The 21,542-nt window shown below is 42.6% G+C and overlaps 1 protein-coding gene across 6 annotated transcripts in view; it reads left to right on the forward strand.

Moving 5' to 3' along the window:
• Positions 1-21,542, forward strand: part of KIF13B (kinesin family member 13B) — a 119,409-nt gene that overhangs the window by 80,597 nt on the left and 17,270 nt on the right. For 5 of the 6 annotated variants that reach the window (XR_014226231.1, XM_082276596.1, XM_082276599.1 and 2 more), the window contains 14 exons: positions 170-304; positions 2,940-2,969; positions 3,504-3,603; positions 3,919-4,045; positions 5,363-5,418; positions 6,382-6,506; positions 7,625-7,801; positions 9,252-9,344; positions 10,519-10,671; positions 11,581-11,658; positions 12,282-12,335; positions 13,204-13,224; positions 19,787-19,904; positions 20,164-20,297. Coding sequence is in view for 5 of the 6 variants with exons in the window: in XM_082276596.1 (XP_082132722.1) it covers positions 170-304; positions 2,940-2,969; positions 3,504-3,603; positions 3,919-4,045; positions 5,363-5,418; positions 6,382-6,506; positions 7,625-7,801; positions 9,252-9,344; positions 10,519-10,671; positions 11,581-11,658; positions 12,282-12,335; positions 13,204-13,224; positions 19,787-19,904; positions 20,164-20,297 (1,401 nt within the window). In the remaining variant the exon portion in view is untranslated. The remainder of the gene's footprint in view (positions 1-169; positions 305-2,939; positions 2,970-3,503; positions 3,604-3,918; positions 4,046-5,362; positions 5,419-6,381; positions 6,507-7,624; positions 7,802-9,251; positions 9,345-10,518; positions 10,672-11,580; positions 11,659-12,281; positions 12,336-13,203; positions 13,225-19,786; positions 19,905-20,163; positions 20,298-21,542) is intronic. The other variant, XM_082276598.1, reaches the window with a different exon arrangement.

Raw genomic sequence — 21,542 nt, forward strand, 5'->3', positions numbered from 1 at the left:
AATCTCTTGAGCACTGGGTCATTGGGATTGCACCACTTCGTTCTTCCCGAAGTAAAAATACAATATTCCTTGCCAGTGGCTGCCAGTAGAGGTCTCTCTGGAATTAAACTTCCAGCACTTTATATTCCCTTTTTTTTTAACAAGCATTTCGAATTGTTCTTGTGGACAGGGGCAATCTCGACGAATCCAGGTTGAAGTGAAATCTGTGCAGGAATCTGGGACCTTGCCACTGATGGAGGAATCCATATTATCTGTTGGCATTGGCTGTGTTCAAATAAAACACGTCAAGTCACAAAATTATCAGGTAAAATTCTGAATATTTGCTGTCAGCTGTTTCCAAGAGCTGTAAAACATAAAGGGAATCATTTTCCATGGCAAAAGTAACAGTATTAAGATGTTCTGTGTCTCTTCAGGTTTTGGCTGGGTTTTTTTTCCTATTAAGCAGCACAGCCTTAACACACCACCCAAAGAAGAGAAGAAAATACAAACATTCCTAAAATTCATTAGGAGATTTTCCTGTAGATTTTACTTCAAATACTAGACATGGAAAGCGATTTCAAGTATTCAAAAGAAAAATAAACTAAAAGTACTCAAATTAAAAATTCAAACTAAAATAAACCAGTGGAACATTTATTCAAATAGTGTCCAGTTACAAATGTTAGAAGTCCATGAACCAGTTGTGGCCCACAGTAAATGTTGGGCAGTTGTTTGACAACCTCACACACCTCATGTTAAACTGCCAGTGTATCCATCTCTTTTTGGGGATTATCTTCTTGCAGTGCTCCTGTGAGTTTCTGGTGCACTTTGACTTTTCCCCCAACAGATAAATGAAAATTCAGTCACTCCCTGGAGCTGGCAAAGCCAAAATCTGGTGCAGCAGAACAAGTGTCTGAACTTGTTTGATTTGCTGCCCTGCTTGAGAAGTGGCCAGCTAAATGGAAAAGCAGGAGATGTCCCAAAATGTCCCTCTTGTCAGAGTATGATTCAATCCATGTCTGCTCCCCTTTTTCTGCTTAATCAGGATGGCTTTTCCTTTGAGCTCTGAAGTATTTGGGGTTTTTGTCGTCTCCTAACCTGAGCAGTCCTTTCCCACTGGGTGTCAGGGGTACAAAAAGGGGAATTTTTTCCACCTTTCCAGCAGCATCCTGGCAGATTATTCCTGTTGTTCCCCATTATGCTCCTGCTGGCTCTGCCTGCAGCCCCTGATACCCACATTTCCTTCCTATAAAGCCAGGAAACTCCTGAATGGAGCAAGTTTCTCTCCTAGGACAGAATGATTGATTCTTGCAGTTTTTCCTTGACCTACAACCCACAAGTGCCCTTTTTAGCCTGTTTTACAGGGAGAAGTCCCAGGGGAGCATCCTGTCTGCCTCATCCTGTTTCTTCCCCGGTGAATTCCTGATCCACTGACCAGTTCCAGCCTTATCCCACAGAGCTGGCAATCCCCAAAATAGAACATTCTGTCAAGAAAAAAGGCTTAAACTCTACTTGAGAGAGACCAGTGGGTTGTGCCTGACACTGATAACCCCCCCTGGGAAAGGGCCATTGAAAACCAGGTTTTGTGGGACCTGTTGCTTACAATAGGCTTTGGACATGAGCACCTGGATTTTTAGTCCCCTTATTATAATTTCTCTTATCTCAGGTAAATCAGGTATCTCTGGAATGTGAAAGATTTTCTAAAGACCTTGAACTGAGGAAATACCTCTTCTCTGCAGCTTTTTAATTTTAGCTTAGCTAAGTTTTTGCTTTCATGATTAAGGTACAGAAGTAGGCTCTGGTGGCTCGTTATTGCTTAACTAGGTAAGTAATAACTCCTTGAGGATTGCAGCCCTCATTCCTTTTCCATTCCCTGTGAGGAGGGGCAGTTGTGCTCATTGCAAGTGGCTCTGTTAGGGATGAAGGTCGAGAACTAAAGGTGATGTCTGCCATCAGAAGATAATGGGAATAAAAGGTTGAAGGTCTTCATTGTCACTCCTGGTGTGGCTGCTGTTCTAATTCCCCAATAATTACAGCAGATTTTTACAGTTCTTCTCCTTTGCAGCAAAGTTACCTCCAATCCTTTGTACTCACCTCAGTTTTGGAGGCAGCTCTGGGCCTCTCATGATAAGAGAGACCTGGAGGGGCTGGAACATGTCCAGGGAAGGGAACGGAGATGGGGAAGGATCTGGAGCCCCAGGAGCAGCTGAGGGAGCTGGGAAAGGGGCTCAGCCTGGAGAAAAGGAGGCTCAGGGGGGACCCTGTGGCTCTGCACAACTCCCTGACAGGAGGGGGCAGCTGGGGGGGTTCCCAGGGAACAGGGACAGGAGGAGAGGGAACGGCCTCAAGCTGTGCCAGGGGAGGTTCAGGTTGGATATTGGGAACAATTCCTGCCTGGAAAGGGCCGTCCAGCCCTGGCACAGCTGCCCAGGGCAGTGCTGGAGTCCCCATCCCTGGAAGTGTTAAAAAAAAATGTTTGAGGTTCAGTGCTGACCATGGTGGTGGCGCTGGTTGATGGTTGGACTTGGTGATCTTAAGTCTTTTCCAACCTTAACTATTCTGGAATTCTGTAGCAGACTTTGATTTTTCAGCACTTGCTGGAACACTCTGAAGTCTTAGAGGTAAAACAGAGCATTTTTCTTTGCTGTCCAGGATCAAAAGGTTTTAAGCTGTTTCTCCTGTTTCTTTCTTGTATTCCACTTCCTTTCCATTATTAAGACTTCTAATAGTTACATTGCTGTGAATTTTTCCATTATAATTTTTGGATCGTTCTGGTTGGTGTTTAGCTGTTAATCTTTGGGGTGTCAGTGTGTTTTAGTTCTGTGACCATGCCATTGCTAAGCTCAGACTTCTTTGTAACACTGTTAATATTGCTTAAATTAGTTACACCTTCTGCATTCAGTGTTTCCTGCTATCAAAAAAAAAAAAAAATTAATGGCATGGTTTTGTGTGTTTTCACCTAGGAAGAAGAGGATGAAATGGACAGTTATCAGGTAAAAATGTTAAATTCTCTCTTACAAATGCAGAAGTTTTCAGATTAAAGCATGTTAGAGGAGGAACTGAATGTTCTTAAGGATCATGAGGTGTTTTGGGGGGTTTTCTAAAGGACATGAGCACTTGAGAAAAATTATTTTAAAAGGTTCATTTTCAAATGCCATAACTGGGGACAGTGGGATGGTGTGGGGCAGGGATGGGTTCCTGACATGAGGCTGCTAAGCACTGAGGGGAGTGGTGAGGACTGGGCTTTCCAGCTCCAGTGGTTAGTGAGTTTTAGAGTAGCTTGGGGGCAAAGAACTGTATAAAGTGAAGTTTTTTTCAGTTGGGTAATACAGAAAAACAGCTAAAGAGGTGGCAATCAAAAATACATAAGATGTGGAAAGTTGAAGGGTTTGGATGTGTCTGCTCTGTCTTCCTTTTCTCTTTGGGTGTAGGATGAGCAGAAGGGTTGAGGAGATGTGCAAGCCACAATAAGGAAACCTTGGCTTTCCTGGGGCAATATTTAATGTGATTTTTTTCCCCCTTTTCAGGACAGGGACTTGGAGAGGCTCCGTCGGAAGTGGCTCTGTGCCTTAACAAAGCGCCAGGAGTACCTTGACCAGCAACTGCAGAAACTCGTGGGGAAGCCTGGTAAGGAAAATGCTGTTAAAAGTAATAACAGTAAAAGGTTGAGAGATGTGCACACACTTCTAATCTTAATATACTGTCAAATTTAGAGAAGAAGTTAATGGAGAGTTGAATCTCTGAACTCAGCAGTAATTTTTTGGGGTGAAATTAAAGTTGGAGAAGACTTTATGAACTTGTTTGTTTGTTTTGGGGTGTTTCTTCGTGTGCTGAACTGTGAGCAGAGCGGGGTTTATTCTGTCATGGGAGGTGTAGAATCACTGCCACGTGCCAGAGGCACTCAGAGCTGCTCTGCTGTCCTGACTGACATCCTGCTTCCAGATAAAACAGAAGACGATGCCGATCGGGAGGCTCAGCTTTTGGAGATGAGGCTGACCCTGACGGAGGAAAGGAATGCTGTGATGGTTCCTTCTGCTGGCAGTGGGATCCCTGGAGCTCCTGCAGAGTGGTAGGAACATCCATTCCCATAGGAGGAATGTAAAAATGATGCACAGCCCATTCCTGGCTTTGGATTGTGGCCATTTTTTTTCTCTCAGTCTGGCCTCTGTACCCTGCATGACCAAAGTTGTTAAAATTAGGCCTCTTGCTTAAATTATTTTATCAGGTTGTGTCTCTGAAATCCAGAAATGCTGTTTAGTAAACGATACTGTTATTGATCAGAGTGTAATTATAACCTTCTGAAAAAAAGGAATCAATATTTATTACCACTGGACTCGCCATTTAAAAAAATTAGCTAATATGTTAACTACCTAGTTCATTCACTTAAAAGCTGTCCCCTCATCATAAAACTGCATCTCCAGGAGCATTTTGTTGCGCTCCTGGTGTGAGAACAAACTCTGTTTAGTCAGCAAGTGTTCCATGTGATTTTCTGAGCATTAAAAATAGTAGAGAGCACTAGAGTGAGGCTGCTGTGCTGGATCAGCTGTGAGCAACAACTGCAGATAAGGAGTCAGGGTTGTTTCACCTCAAACCTCATCTTCAGTTGCTTGCAACTTCCTGAATATCTTCTCCGAGCAAACATCTAACAGGATTTATTGATGGAATTGACTGTCATGGAGTTTTAAGCTGAAGTTTGTCAGAGCTTCTAAAACATAAAAAAGATCAAGTTCTTTTTTGAAACACAGCAGCTTTCACATTGATGTGTTTCATTAGGTTTGAAAACAGTGGAGCTGCAGGAAACTTGGTCCAGGAAGAATCTGGTTTGCGCACATTTGCACCAGAGGAAATGTTCAGTATGATTCAAGCACTTTATATATTACATAAGATGCCAGCCTGCTATTACTCACTATAAATTCATCAGTTTTGGCTCTTGAACGTGTGTTTTGTAAGAAAGAATAATAACTGTGTGGAGAGGCAGCATCAGTATTAGTTTAAAAACCTTGAGACTGACTTTTCTGATTCTCTCTTCCCCATTTTCCCTGCCATCACTAAAGTAGAGGGGTTTGCATTTCATTAATGTGTCTGTCAGAGTAAATAAACTTAATTTTGCTGTTAGCATTTAAGAAAGAGAAAACATTTTGGAAAGCAGAGGTCAAAGAAGATAATAATTCTAAGAGAGCTGGTATAAAAGAAATACCAATTTATTTGAGTCTCTTGGAAATCTGCAGCAGTAAATTAAAATAAAGAGGTTTGCCAGGGTTATCAATAGTCTGGCTAAAAATGGCAGACTGAATGCAATGTCGTGGGGGTTTGGATCATCAGGGACATGTGCTGGGTAAATCTCTGTTACTTTAAATGCCACTGTTGTCCTTGTCTTGCATTTTAGGACTCCTGTGGCTGGTATGGAAACTCACATTCCTGTTATATTCCTTGACTTGAATGGTAAGTGGTTCTTAAGATGACAGAGTACTTTGAAAACAGACTTTGTCCAGCCAGTAAATGTTACAGAATTGTAGCAAGCTCCTAAAATTAGTAAAAGCCTGGGATGGCAGGTGGATTAATTGGAGAAGTGCCCATTTTTCCTGGAACATGCTGCTTAATGTTTGAAAATCCACAGTGTTATGTATGGAAGGAACCACAGGTTTTAAAAATCCCATGTTTTAGTACATCCCGCCACAAGATCCAGTGTGAGCAATGTGTTTGAGCAATGTATTTGTCAGATGCTCCTGCAGAAGATGGGAAATTGGAACCAAGAAAGTGGCAGCCCCAAAGCAATGTGGGAGCAATCAGATGAATAAATCCTTGTTAGGATGTTTAGAGGGTTAACTTTTGGATGAGCAGTGTCAGGTGAGAAGGGGAGCTGACACTCAGGCTGTTGTGAGGAGACCTGGGCTGCAATCTCCTCACGTTGGTGGTTTGTCCGCCTGGGACAGCACATCTGTGGATCCAATGGCTTCAGAGAGGAGCTGGTTAATAATTCATAACTCCAGCCAGGACAGGTTGAGCTGCTCAAAACCCAGATTAAGGGTTTGTTTCATCATGATCTAAAAGTAGGGTGTTTTCTGTTCAGGCAGCAGCTTATTTTACCACCACCACACACTTAATGCCAGGTGAGCTCAGTGCTGCAAATCCACCTGTGGGCAAGGAGGGGGTGTTTGCCATGGGGGGAGATTCCTGCCCTTTATTAGGCACGTTTGAGTCTGTGCCCCAAATCCTTGTGCACACTTTCTGTTTAGAAGTGGGAATTTTTTTTTTAAGTGAAACAATGCAGGAACTTTAATTTTGTAGGTGAAGTCAAAGTAGCCAAGCTGGGGAGTTGGGGATGAAAATGTGAATTCATGACTTGCTGGATGTTTTTTAAAAGGCGTGATTACCCTGTGTTTGCTCATCCCCTCCTGTTTGTAGCTGATGACTTCAGCTCCCAGGATAACCTGGATGACCCAGAGGCAGGAGGCTGGGATGCTACTCTGGTGGCAGAGGAGGAGGAGGAATTCTTTGAGCTGCAGATTGTGAAGCATCATGACAGTGAGGTAAGAGAAGCTGCAGACCAAGGAATTTTAGTCTTTAAATTGTTCTTTTTATATATCCACATGTGAAAATAATGCATCAGATATGTCATAGAAATGGTACAGCACTTGTTTCTTCCATGAGCAACTTTGTTTTCAAGGAATATTCACTAGGAGTGTAACCATGATTTGGAAAACAGTAAAACTCAAGGATCTTCCTTCATCCAAATCCAGGCATTCTGAAACCTTGGGATTCAGTTTGTGTTTAGCAAAGCAAAACCCCTGAGCAAATTAGAGTACAAAAGCCCCAGCTGAAAAACCAAACAGTCTGAATTGTTAACATTTTTACCTCTGCATCGTTACACTCATTATCCTCCATTTTGCCACATAACTCAAGAGTTCTACAACTTCACAACTGTTGGTTTCTAATTTTTGCTGTTAGGTTTAGAATATCTGACCTACTCCTTGAAATTTTGCTCCTTTCTCTGAAATTTATTTCTTCTTCTATTTTTAGAGGAGCTTTATTCCTGATAGTTCTGTTAAGGTGGGGTTTTTTTTTGGTCCAGATTTGTTTTTAAAGCCTGGAAATTTGGCTACCAGGCCAGTTTATGGCTTGAAGATAAACCATTTCAATCTTCGGTAATACTTATATTTTAACATGCAAAAAGAAAAATTCCAGCTTTTGCTGTATTACTAGAAATGCTTCAGCAAAGTTATTTCTGAAATACAAACAGGAGAATTTTTGTGGTGTGATGGAAGATTTCCACTGCAATCTCTGTTGCTCTCTGGTTTATCTTAATAAATTAGGCCAAATGGTCCTGCACTTCTGCATATTTTATAATTTATTTGCAATGATCCTGGGTATTCAAAGCTCTTTTTTCAAGAGGAAATGTTCCAGAGTTTGAGCAAGTTGGCATTTTTAATCCCAACATCTTCATTTGGCAAACTGATCTTGATTTTTAAATGGCCTCTTCTAAAGTGCGGGGATTTTTTCTTCACAGAGAGCGAAACGGAGAAGCTGACTCTCAAAATTTATGTATTATGTATTTTTGCTAATTATGCTTAATTAATTACAGTTAATTATACACCTAATTATGCTTATTAGAGGATACATTTATTTTTATTTTTTTCCCCTTTTGCAGGTGAAAGCAGAAGCCTCGTGGGACTCCACGGTCCACGACTGCATCCAGCTCAGCAAGGGGACAGCGGCAGAGGAGAGGGTTTATCTGATTGTCAGAGCCACTGTCCAGCTCAGCCACCCTGCAGAGATGCAGCTGGTGCTGCGCAAGCGCATCTGTGTCAACGTTTATGGCAGACAGGTACAGCTCCTGCAGCCCTTTCCACTTCCCAGGACTCAGATTTCCTTGTCCCTCCCTCATCTCAGCCTGGATGGAAGCGCCGTATCAGCAGAGTCCAGCGAGGCTTTGAGCTTCCAAGTGGTTTTCCTGGTATCCCGTGTATTGTGGGTGATGGCACAGCTTGTTTTTTAAGGCTCTGTGGCACCTAAGTGTAAGAAGTTTAGTTATTTCTCTATTAACTCCTAAGTGTTTTATCACTGGGAAAAGTGGGAAGAGTTAATTTCTTGTGAGCTCAGAGTTCGTATTTTGCATAAAGGAACTTGTGTGTTTCCCTAGTCCTGTATTAAGTTCACACATTGCTGCTAACCCTTTCTATTTACAGCTACAGGTATTTAGAAATCAACTAGGAATAGTTGGAGGAGACATCCCTTGTGTTAATTCACCAGAGTTAATCACTCTTGGTCCTTTATGATTTCCGGTTGGTGCTCTTACAATAATGTGTAGGTGAGAGCAGGGTGTTTGGTAAATGGCAGGCAGTGAAGTTGTCATTCCATTTGCAGCATCATGCCCTGAGAACAGTATAAATCCTGAGAACGATGGGGGAGGAAGGAGTTTGTTCAGCATTGTCTCAGAACCCAGCCTCCCCTGGCAGTGATAATGACAAAGCAGAAAGCCTGGATTGTTATTCTGGTTGCACATCTGTAGTTAAAATCTGAAGCAAGAGCAAGGAGAAGAGGTGTGGTTACATTCAGACACCCTGCAGGCAGCTCCCCATGCTGGGAGTAGAACCCCAGTTCTTGGTGCTTCCATCAGGCAGAAGCTTTTTCTTAGCAAGGGAAGAACAGTGAATTTTTTGTCATGTGGAATGGGAGACTTTATTGAACAGATAAATTAAACGTGCCAATAATCACAACCATGTGAAGTCTTCATCAATTCTGTTTTCTACAGATTTAGTCAATGCTGGTTTTTACTTTCATTTGACACAGAATCTTTGGCTTTCTTGCTGTTTTTCTAAAAACCCCTGTCAATAACCTTTCCTGGGAGTTTGTCTCAGCAGCATCTTTGAATGACTCATCTCTGCATTAATTCAACAGTCCGGTTCTTAACCCTGCAAGGCGCCAAGTCAGCATAAACAATGACCATGCCCCTTAAATCATTCTTCATAACGATCTCTTTGGTCAAGAATTTAATGTCTGTACTTGTCAATATTCAAGACAAGTCACCTAGGGCTCTGTCAGGAAAAAAAACACCTCTAAAAGCAGCTGATGCTTGGTGAAACAGTCACCTTGCAAGGAAGGAAGTGAATCCTTCTCTGTATCTACAATAGAGGCAAGCGAATTATTTTCTCCAAGTTAAAATCTTTGGCTCTTACATGTTTATTGGTTGGAGTTTGGGCTTCTTTCATTGTGAACTGTGTTTATTTCAGCTGGAATCTGTTAATCCACATTTTCCCTGTGTTTCCTCCCCATAGGGTTTTGCACAGAGTTTCCTCCGAAGAATGTCCCCCCGAAGTTCCATCCCTGGCTGTGGCATCACTTTTGAGATTGTCTCAAACATTCCAGAGGTGAATAAGAAATCAAGAGTGTCTCAAATTGGCCAAGAGCCTCTTATTTTGTGCTTTCCCCCCTCATTTTAAGCATTCTGGCTCTTGCTGCTTCCAGGATAAGCTGTGGTTTGTAAAAGATGGAGCCCATTCCTTTACACGCTGTGACTTAGCAGCAACCTCTGTCTTATCAGTGTCACTGTGTATTTTGTTGAGTGAGCATCTATTTGCTCAGGTCCTTGAAGAGACAGTTTGAAGGGAGAGGGGGGAAAAAGAGGGAGGAAAAATGGGCAGGTGAAGTGCCTGCTGTGGAGAGCACAAGAATCTGTGGAAAAAAATAACAAAGTGGCTTTTTCTCAGTAATGTCTTTATGCATCTCTTGATTCCTGAGCATTTCCCAGTTAGATGCTAATCCTTTCTTTCCAAAGAGATGCTCTATCTGAGCACTTGTGAAAACATTAACACATGAAGAGCCAAAACTCTGATTGCTGCCTGGCTCTTCCATGTTCTGCTGCATTCTGCACTCTCTGTTGAAATGCTTCTCAAGCAATGTTCTATTTTTTTCTTCCTGCAGCTCACTTGAAATTTTGTTTTCCTCTCAGGTTAGATAACGCCCCAAATGTGCTTGAACACTTTTTAATTATGAAATATCTGAATGCAGCCCTTTTGCTAATTAATGGCAACATCTTGCTGTGAGACTCTCAGAAAAAAACCAAAAAGCCTCAAAACAATAACCACGTACAGCTTGAGATGTCTGTGACAGTGGTAGGAGCACCCGTGCAGGTTGCATGGCACGGGGTGTTTCTTTGGATCAGAATCTTAGGCTGGGTATTAGGAAGAAATTTTGAAGAGATATTAGGAAGAGATCCTTTGTTCTAAGGGTGATGAGGCACTGATTGCCCAGGGAGGTTCTGGACTGTCCATCCTTGGAAGGGTCCGGGGCCAGCTTGGACAGGGCTTGGAGCAACCTGGGATGGTGGAAAGTGTTCTTGCCTGTGGCAGGGGGTGGAATGGAATTTAAGGTCCCTTCTAACCCAAACTATTCCATGATTCCATGGTTCTCATTTGCCCCTGAGCTTAAGGACAAACAGTGCTGAACTGGTGCCACGTGGTTTAACAGTGCGCTTTCTCCGGGAGTGATGTGGGAGATGTTGGGTTTATTTTAACAGGCTGCCATCTCATTTCATCTCCCCAGGATGCTCAGGGGGCTGAGGAGCGAGAGGCACTGGCCAGGATGGCAGCAAACGTGGAAGATGCAGCTTCAGCTGACTCTGAAGCCTACATTGAGAAGTACCTGCGGAGCGTCCTGGCCGTGGAGAACATCCTCACCCTGGACCGGCTGCGCCAGGTCTGGCTCCAGGGCTGCAGCAGGGAATGCCCTGAGAACAGTGGGAGCAGTCCAGACACCCTCCTGAGTGCACACAAACTGCCAAACAACCCCAAAAACCACTCCAGTGCACACCTCAGCCTCCCAAAACCTATGGCAAAGATCCACGGAAGCAGGGATGTCCTCGCTCAGCTCCAGCATGGATGGGGCTGAGAGTTCTTTGTTCAGGGCACACTTCTGGGATGCTTGGTTTGGTTTTAAGGCTGTTCATTGCTAATTCTGGTTCAGAAAAAGGAGTTGTGTGGCCTTAACTTTTGCTTTCTGAAGCTTCAGCAATAGTTTCTGGAGTTGCCAGTAGAATTTTTGTCATTTTGCCCACATTCTACCTCGAATTCACCAAAGCCATCCTGCCAATAAAAAAAAGACATTGATCGGGTTAATTTTAAGTGCTATAACTTGATCTGTTTACCAGGAAAAATATAGGAGAGAAAAACATTTATTGAAAATTGTTCTCCTGGATATAAATTATGCAAGCACAAAGAGAAAAGTTATGCAAAACAAGCTGAAGCTTGTGCCTGCCCACTATAAATTCATGGGGAAGTGATGCACTTTAAATATTGAAAGCAAGTTCCCTGTCATTTATAATTAGTTTAAAGGATTAAAATAGGAGCTCAGCTAGGAAAGAGAGTCTCAGTCTTTGCATCTCTGTCATCTCCTAGAATCAGGACTAGATGCAAAATCCTACACGTGCCAATCAGCAAAATACCAGATGTTAAAATTTATCCATTCATAATTTTAGCCATGTGAACTTTACAGACAGCAGCCTGTGCCACATTTTATTTGTATAGACAAAGCTATCCTGGGATGATCAGAACTTTAATTCTTGCCAAATACACTTACTTTCTTTGTTTTGCTCTCTGTGACTGGCAGGAAGTTGCTGTGAAGGAGCAGCTGATGGGAAAAGGAAAACTCTACCGCAGGAGCCTGAGCTCCCCCAACGTGAATCGGGTGAGTTTTCCCTGCTGGCATCTCCAGCAGCTCCACTCTTTATTCCCAGGTGCTGGAATCATGGAACAGAGCAGTGAATTTCCTTCTTTTTCACCCCCCTGTGCTCATTTTTGAGTGTGGAAATTGCAAAGTGCAGACAAAATCTGCCCCTATTCCAGCTGCTTTCGTCATACAGGCAAGTCCCTAAATCCACATTATCTGAAAAAGCAACATAAAAAGAACTTGCTATTTTTCTTTTTTTTTTTTTTTTCCTGAGCACTGGAGATTTTTCATTTACTTTCCAAGTTGAAGAATTTTTTTTCTCTTTTTCTTCAGAAGATTTGAAAGCAAGTTGCAAGTATTTGCTGAACTTAAGCTTTGCACCAGTGTTGTGCAAAAGAAAAATGAGACTTCTGCTGCCCAAAATTTGGAAAGAAATCATTTGATAGACCTGGTAATCAAAGTAATGTCAAATTTTGGCTCCTCCCAGGTCAAGAATTAAAATTTCACTTTGTATTTCTTGGATTTTAATTCTCCTTTAACCACAGAACTGTTCCTTTTCAGCCTTATGAGTCAAGAGGCATAGTTAGGAATTTTTTAAAGTTCTTGTTAAGAAATAATTCTGCTTCTTTTAACTCTTCCAGCTTTCTGCAAGCCGCCAGGATTTAGCCCCCCCTTATAACCTGAGCAGTAACAGGGTGAGTATCTGCAGATCTCCTGGTAAAACTTCAGTAGGAAAAAAAAGGAAGTGATTCCACTCTGCCAATGATTAGGAGCAGAAATGGGAAATATCTGTGAAAAATGGGGCACCCCATGTGCTCCTGGATCCTTGAGACTGCTCCTGGCACAGAAATAGGTTTGGATGTGCTGCTCTGGACCTCTCTGGGGAAGTTCCCAGGTCTTCCTTGTCCCAGCCCCTGTGGGATGCTCAGGAGCATTGTCCAGCTTTACAGCTCTTCCAAAGCTTTCACCTGGGTGGAGGGAAGAATTCTGGGAGAAAGGAAGAGATTTGGGTCCCTATTTTAGTTCAAGTCCACCTCTAGACAGAATAAAAGCCTGTGGAGAAAAAGTCCGTGACCGTCCAGTGGTCCTAAACTTGTGGTGGGTGATAATTCAGCCCATTCCACTCCTTAAAAACACCAGTATAGACCCAAAGCATTACTTTAAGAGGTGAAAAATTAAATTTAAGCTTATTTTCCAAATCCTAGATCAGCTGAAGGATCTCCTCCTGATAGATATTCTGCCCAGCAAGCGTGGAGTCATTTTGGGGGGGAGAACCTGGTGGTGACAAGGCATTTTAATGCATAATGCAGTTGCACAGAATAATAGAATTTTGATGTAGTGCTCCAGCATTGGTTGCTAAATCTGCTACATCTGATCCATGGAGAGAATGCTAAAATACATGCAGGTGATAAAGTGTTTGTAGCAACTTCTGTTTGGAGAGAACTGTGGGATGTTTCAATATTGTAAGGGGTTTTTAAAGCAAGAATTAAAGATTAGGATTCTTAATGATTTCTGTTTTTCTCCTTCCTTCCCCTCAATGATTTCTCTCATTGCACATTTCAGAGCCCAAAGGTCCCAGCAGAGGTAATGCATTAGGTCCACCTAATGAGTGGGATAATAATTTTATCTCACTATAAAGTTGATTTTGCTCACTCACACGCTTTTATTTCCTGCTTTGAAGATGCTGCTGGTGGTGCCTCATTTGCATAGCACAGAGCAAACGAGTTTTTCCATTGAAATCCTGTCATTAATGCAGCGTGAACTGGTACAAAGCAGAGAACTTTCTCCTTGGGTGCATCTGATGGGTTCTTAGAGAGTTGGAGCTGTTTAGGGCCATTTCTCACAGATTTTTGGACAGGGTGAAGTCATTTCAGAAGAAACAACCCCCTCTCAGCTGAAAAAATAGACATGAAAGCAAGCAAGTATCTAAATATCTGCCAGGGAATATTAGCCTGGAGATGAGATAAACTTTTAAGACTTTCTCCCAAATCTTGCTCAGGCTTTATGGCTTTTATAGTTCAGTGTGGGCAACTCTTGATTTCTATGAACAAATGACTTTAAAATAATACTGGGCCAATGGAAAACCTGCTTGTCCTTAGTTTTGTGTTGGTGCTCTCAGAGGAATGACCCCCTTTCCCAAGCTTTGGTTAACTGGAATTACTGGCAGTGGTTTGCATGAGGTTTTGCTGCTCTTGGCCGTGGTTGTAGTTGCTGACAGAGACTCTGTGCTGCAGGAATGTGGAGCTGAGGTGGTGGAGCTGCTCCCCTTGCTTGCAGTGAGCTTCAATCCAAGGCACTTGTTCCTCAGGATGTGGAGGTGCAACCTCCCCAGCCAGGAATTTCTGGTTTTAAATGGATCTCTGGTTCCAAGGCCAGGCTGGACAGGGCTTGGCACAGCCTGGCTTAGCAGAAGTGTCCCTGCCCTGTGGAATTAGGTGATCTTCAAACCCTTCCATCCCAAGCTATTCTGTCATTCAGTGATCCCATTTCCATAGGAAGATGGAATGAAATAATAACAGATCCTTAAACGTCACAAAGCTCGCTGGTGAGATCAGTCCTGTCCATTTTTTAGCATGAAGGATTGGAGAGTGGCTTGATAAGGCAGGGTTTTGGCTAAGCTGGATGTCTTTGTCCCTTGATGAGAAATTTGGTGGCAAAGAAATCTTCTCCAGCAGTCGTGGGTTGTCATTTCATTGTTATTTTACCAGGAATTGGGTGTTGTTTATTACAATAAGCCAATCCCAAACAAGTTATTTGTTGTATCACAGGAAACAGCAGTCGCAGGACAGTAACAGCACCTGAACTGGGTGCACAATATTGATGGAAGCCCTTGGCACATTGCAGAATATTCCTCTCCTTAACTTTTATTCCATTACTTTATTTCTCTTTCTGATTATCTCTCTCTGTTATTCCTTGCATTCCTGCTGCCATTACCATGGATTTTTTAGCTTTGTGGAAGGGCTCCTGAGTCTCATCCCTCTGTGTCAAGCACCATCCGTGCTGGTAAAGTTTGGAATGTGGGTGCTGCTCCATTCTCCAGCACTCAGAAGAGCCAGGGCTTATTCCTCTGTTAAAATAATTAAATAAAAAGAAATATGAAACAAGCAAACAAGAATATTGTATGAGTTGGAATAAGAATTAAAGATGGTGTCAGTGCAACCACAACAGGCAGCTTGAAAGTTTCCAGAATTAGGGCATGGATTCATCCTGCAGACTTTGTTAGTAAAAACATGGATGGGTGGTCACACCCTCCTGAAGAGGTGGAAAAGTCCTTCTCCAGGACTGGAGCAGAGGTGTGGGATTGGTGCATTTTGGGGGAAAAAAAACCACCTTGAAAGAATATCCACGGATGGTGACAGCACCGAGGGATTCCAGGGAGCAGGATGACTCTCACACTGAGCTGTGTCTTCCTGGGAAACATTTAAGCCAGCATTGGGAATTTTTAATAACTCCTGAGATGAAGCCTCCCCAGCTGGCTGAGAAGGCAAGGAGCTGTTTACTGAATTTACTTCATAAGAGTTTTATGGACTTCCATGTTGTCAGGACTGCACGTGGGCTCACCTCTGGGTTCTGTCTGCTTGCTTAAATGAGAAAAAGGCAATTTTTACTGCTGTTATCACTGCAGATGTGGTTAGGGGAGAGTGAGATGAGTTTGATTTCTCCTTGCACATCAGCACTTGTCAGGTGATGCAGGGGTATTGAGTGTCTGAGTGCTGATATCAGATACAGGGGATGAATTTTCATGTTTGAGGGGGCTTTTGTTGGAAATTTAATTTAATTTAATTTAATTCAGTTGGACACTGAATTTAAAAACTGAGTTGACTAAACTGGATGAATCAGAGGCACAATGAATGGAAGGCACCTCTGAGGTGTTTTACAGATCAGACTAAATCACATATTGGTGAAAAATGTCACAAGTTGCTCTTAAAACACCTCTGACAAGAACCATTTTGTCTTGGAAATTGTCCTTCTAGTCCTTCCTGTCCAGTATTTGTAGCTCAAAATCTAAGTAAGACAAGATGGTGTCATTCAACCTTCAGTTTTTTTCTGGGAACCAGAGTTTATTTCAGCAAATTGATTACTGTGTAGATTGAATTCGAATAATCCTGCTGTTCATGAGAACAAGTGCCTTTTGTCCCAGCTGTGTGTCCCAGCTGTTTGCTTGTATTCCAGTGCTATGTGGTCACCTTTTCCTAAGCCTTTTCTGAACTGCTGAAATAATAAAACACAAGAACTATTCATTTCTCTTACCCAGTGGCTGCATTTTAATGGTCTGTCAACTTCAAGGAAAGATTTGTCAGGTAAAAGCCTCCAGATGACTTAGGCAGTGATGATCCCTACCTGCCCTAAAGGTTTTGTGCATGAAATAAATTCCCTGGGGTTTTTCATGGAGGATGTGTGAAAGAAGAGAAGGCAGAGGAGAAGAAGGAGAAGGTGTTATAAAAATAAACCGCTTTATAAACAGCTCAGCATTAAAACACATCAAGGGACTTGCATTCTTCTGGTGGCTACTTTTGATTTGTTAAATTAAATCACTTGACCTCTGTTTGGTCACTTGGCAGAGACCAAATATATTCATGAAATGATGACTCCTCTGGGCAAATGATTTACAAGCTTCCTCTCTTTCTCTCACCACCCTTCTTGAGAGAGAAAAGATTCACAGCACTTAAATAATAATAAGAATAGACTTTAAATTTGTTGCGTTGCAGTTGGTGAATGCACAAAGCAGCACGGGAGGGTGCTGGATGACATCCAGGTGGGAAACTTGGGAACTTCATCAAGTTAATGTAGTTAATAGTTCTTTTTATTTTTATTTTATGGAGATTGAGATGGGTCATCTTTCAATCCAGCTTAGTAAAATCATGCATGAATTCCCTGTGCACAATTGTTGACACTTCCAGTTGTCTCCAGTATTTTCTTTTCCATATGTTTCTCCACCTGTTGCCCTGATCAACCTAATTTTGATGGTTTGTTGTCATCTCTTGAGTTGAGGGTCACAGATCTGACCTTCAGGCTAAAATGATGATCTTTGCACTCTCCCCGATGCGAGTGTAATTAAAAAACCCAACATGCCTTAAGTAAACAACCACACAAATCTTTTACTCATTCCTGTTCTCAGGACCTTCTTTTTATTTAGCCTGGCAAAATACTTAAAATTATTTAGAAGATGTAGTTTTCCGTAGTACCAAGGCTGAAACAAAACTTCCAAAAGGTCCTAAAAATAAAAAAGGCTTTTCCTGTGGGAAAAGTCACCAAATGTTGCCATTCTTTTTTTACAGGATGAATATTCTGAAAGTGTTCTGCTGGTTTGTTCCTACTGCATTTTTTCAGCATTCCCCAAACGGGGCTAGAAAGTCAAGATATTTGCCTGAAATCATTTTTTTCTTGGAACAGTCAGTGAAGGGCACTTGTGACTCAACAGATCATGACTCAGAAAATGATTTAGTTTCTCTTCACCTGCATTCAGTCCCTGTTCTACTATGCTGCAATACTCCTTAAATTTGTAATATTCGTTCTGTTTCTTCTGTCTCTGTGCTCTCCAGAAGCACTTAGGCTTGGCTCAAGATGTGTCACCTTAATCCCTGTGTCTTTAAGTGGATCACTATCCCAAGATCCAAAAGGATCACTAATCAAGCTTTATGTTCTCCAAAAATGAAGCTTTCAGATGCTTCCCACCCTTCCATAGCTCTTTTTCCTCATCCAGTGCCAGCATCTACCAGGCTGATGGCAGATCGGGCCAGGAGGCAACAAAACCAATATTTCAAGATTATTTTGAGTCTTGTGCTGTTTGCTTGGAGTCTTCTGTTCTTTATTAATCTCTGCACATGGTAAGGCCACCTGGGAGAGAAACCTGCACTAATAGACACACAAAACCCAAAAAAGTGAAGGAGTTTGGGGATGAGGAGTAGGAAACATGGTTTCGTGGAAGCATTTTGTGGAGCTTTCTGGTCTCAGACGTGACTCTTGGACTTGTGTGAGACATAAATGAGTCAGGTCAAAGATAATGCTGGAATTGGAGGCTTAAGGCATGGGCAGAGCAGGAAGCTTTCAAGAAGGGCTTAAATAACCAAAGTCCTCAAAAGTAGCAGACTAAACAAACCCCTGCTGCTCCCAGCCTGGGCTCCATCAGCTTGACATTCAGGATGGCTGCCTCAGTGACCTCAGACATCCATCAGGTATCCCAAATTCGACTTCCCAGCTGCAGCACTTGAGTGTACCTGGAGCAGGAGGGCTGAGGACAGGTCCTGCTCTGCCCAAGTGCAGGTTAGTTGCTATTCAAAGCAGGAGAGCTTCCCTGGGACTGACTTATAGATCCGAATGGAAATGATTCCTGCCCTGGGCTGCTCACTGTGACCTTCAACCCATTGGAGAAATCTATTCCTCCTATCCTGGCTTATTTATTATTTGTGAAACATTCATGACTTCAAGTTCCAGTTAAGATTAGTTCGGCTGCCTGTCATTTTTATGTTCAAGGTCAGTTTAATTCCTTGCATCCAACAGTGGGAAGCTTCTTGAAAAGGCACATTTTCCCCCTCTTCCTCCAGGAAAAAATACTGGAAACTTACAGTCTGGGATGCAGCAGGTCCATCGATCCCTTGTAACTCCTTTTTAGTATGTTCTCTGCACATTTTACTGTGGAAGTATTTCTCTTCCTGTTCTGTCTTTTAAAACACAAGGAAAATTCAGGTGTACAATAAAATCCAGATGTTGCACCAGCCACAGCAAAACTCTTCACACACACACACACCCACACACAAAATAGTATCAAACTTCAGTTTGTATCAGTTTGGCTGCACCATCCTGTCCTTGCAAACCTCTGATCATGGAAAGGAGAAGCTTTGCAAGCTCATCCTGAGAACATTTTGCCACCTGAACAGGACAACACTTTCCCACAAGACCCTGAGACTCCTTGAAGAGTCTGAGACTGGACTTTTTTGACCCAGAGACTCATAAATGGGTATTGAATTGCCCTCAGGTCTCCTATAAATGAAGTAAATGAGAAGGAACTGCTTTGGCAGGCATTGCATGTGTGCCTCCCTCAGACGTTGTCAGGACAACCCCATGGAATTTTGGTTTCCCTTCCAGCTCTGCACATCCAGTTTGGTGAAGCAAAACCAAACCCTGTCCTGCATCCACATGAAACTTCCAGCAGAGACACACCCTGGCCAGTCACTTGGAGTAATCAGACAAACCTGTGAATGATTTTACCTATCAAGATGAGAGAATTAGTAAAAAATGGATTTTGCCACGTACATTCTTGACACTCACATGCTGATGGGAGATAGTGGCCTGGGGATTCTAATCTCTGTTAGCCAGGAGGCTTTGTCACCAAGCCAGTTTCTAGCTGTGAGTTTGAAAGTTCCAAAACCACAGTTTTGGACCTTTTTAAAAGCAAGAGAAATCACCCTCATGTGCAGAATGGTGTGTGGGATCCATGGGAAAACCCAAACAGAGAACCTTGGGATCTTGGGAAAGCAAAGGAGCTGCTCTTTACTCTGTCACTGTTTCTTCCTCATCTGCCTCAGGCTCTTGTAGGGCTGAAAATAATCTTATTTCCTCTTCACTAACCATGGGTCCAAACCCTAACCTGTCCTGATCTTTTTGTGGCTCCTGCTGTCCACAGCTTGGATATTCCAGCTTTCTCTTTTCCAGGCTGTTGGAAAACGTGGCAGTGCCACAGCTGCTTCCTCTTGATCTGATCAACTCCTCCTTTCTCTGACTCCAGGCACAAACATCCAACCTTTAGGTCTTGTATTTCTTGTCTTGTTCGGAGCTCTGTCCTCACCCCTTTTTCCTGATGCTGCTTCCACTACTCCTTAGCAGATCCACAAAATATTCAGGAATTTTGGGCAGACAGCGCCATATTATTTTCACCTGGTTGTAACATACCTTCCAAAACAGAGCAGCACAACTGAGTGAAATATTACAGCTGTGAGGTCTGGAAATAAACTTCTTCTGTGCCTTGGTGCTGAGGGTGCTCATCTTTGCAGGGCTGGGTCTGCCAACTAAAAGCACCCCTGGGGAAGGGTCTTTCCTCAGCTCTGGCACTCTGAGCTTGGCAGAGGGGCTGTGCAGGGTGTGTCAGGATTGCAGTGCTCCTGCTGTTGTGCTAACTTGGAAAATTAAAGCTTTTTTTTTCCTCTAGGGTCGATGGGAGAGTCAGCAAGATGTGTCCCAAGGTGCCACAAACTCCAGTAGAGGCATTAGCCCATCTCGTACCTCCCTGCCGGGCTCTGGGCAGCAAAACCACTCTCCTGATCCAGGTAAGAGCTCTCCTACAGCTCAGAGAATTCCCCAAAAGAGAAATGAAGTCACTGCAGCTCCTGAGTGTCACAAGAAGCTGAGCTGCTCTCAGAGAGTGCTTTCCCTTGGATAATTCTTCAACCATAGAAGCCATCTCAGACTAGAAAGAAGAGGTTTTTACATTTTTTGTAGAGGGTTTTGGGTCAGCTTTGGGTTGTTTTTTTTTCCCTTTCTCCAAAGAATAACTGTTTTCATATTTCAATATTTTTTTTCCAACAGGTATTGGTAGCCTGGCTGCTTCCTACCTGAATCCTGTCAAGTCCTTTGTGCCTCAGATGCCAAAGCTGCTGAAGTCCCTCTTCCCTGTCAGAGATGAGAAGAAAGGCAGGCAGAGCTCTCCCCTTGCACAGCAGGTAAAGCATTAAATCACCCACGAAATTCAATATTGGTGAGTGCTGCTGGACTTGCTGGCAAAGAGCTGTTTTATAAAAGTTGTTGCAGAGCAAACCAAGCTTTTAGGCACAGCAAAGCCTCGTGATCCACTTCCCCTCCATCCTGTCCAGGGATAGTGGAGCTGCTGGAACTTATTGATACACACTCAGCCCACTTGGCTTTTTACAGGTGCCAGCTCCACTCCCAGTGTGATTTATGGGCCTCCCACTCGCAGCAACAATAGTGAAATTTATGAAGGGCACTTAGTGGTGTTTGTGTATTGCCAGGAGGAAAATGTAATTCTATTTTTAATTCCTTATTTCATATCCCATCCCCTCCCACCCCTCACCTTTTACCATCTTTTCCTGTCTACTTGGGGCCGTTGCTTTTGTTCATTTTTATCTATTCCACGTGTCAGGGAAGCATTTGATTTCCTTTTTTTCTTTTGGGTGTTGTGCTACAGAGCTCCCATCTGCTCCAGATGGGGCTTCTGTGCTCTGAGCAGAAGTGAATGCATGGTCAAACTGACTGAAAAAAGCACTTCTGTCTTTTAAAAAGACACCAGATGAAATAGAGAATCCCATTATAAATAATATAATCTCCTTCATTTGCGAGGCTGTGGTTTATTTATCAAGGAATATTTCCCTATAAAGTAAATTTTGAAGGTTCAACAGACTGCTGTGAAGATGAATCTGGAGCAGGATCTCATGAAAGTTTTTGGGAGTCCTTTCTGTCCATGCTGGCTCTGCTCTCATCCTCTTCCCTTGCCTGGAGTTCTGGAAGCTCATCACTTGTTAACTCAGACTTTTCCTCAACTCTTGCCATGCAGACAAACATTTTAAAGAGTATCTTCCTCAAAACACAGCAAAACAAACTCTACAATCCCTGAATAACTCTTTTTTTGTGGTTGGATCCAGGTATTTTGTTCTGTTGTTTGCTGCAACTAAATTTGCTGTTCCAAGAACATCCCGAGACCACAGGAAGTTGTTTTGGCATAGTAGAAATACAGTAAAATATTAAATAAATAGAGCAAAAATAAATCCACTAACACTTAAATATTTTTAAAAGTAACTTATGACACATCTAGCACAAATAAGAATGAGGCAGATTTAAAATATTTTTGACTGGGGATTCATTTCACATTTTCGTGTTGCCTTTTGCTTGCTGTTGAGGCTTGAATTGTACAAACCCCCTCATCTATGAACTGTAGAGAATTAAAATGAAGG

This window comes from Coloeus monedula, assembly GCF_965178545.1.
Source record: "Coloeus monedula genome assembly, chromosome: 2".
NCBI classification, from domain to species: Eukaryota; Metazoa; Chordata; class Aves; order Passeriformes; family Corvidae; genus Coloeus; species Coloeus monedula.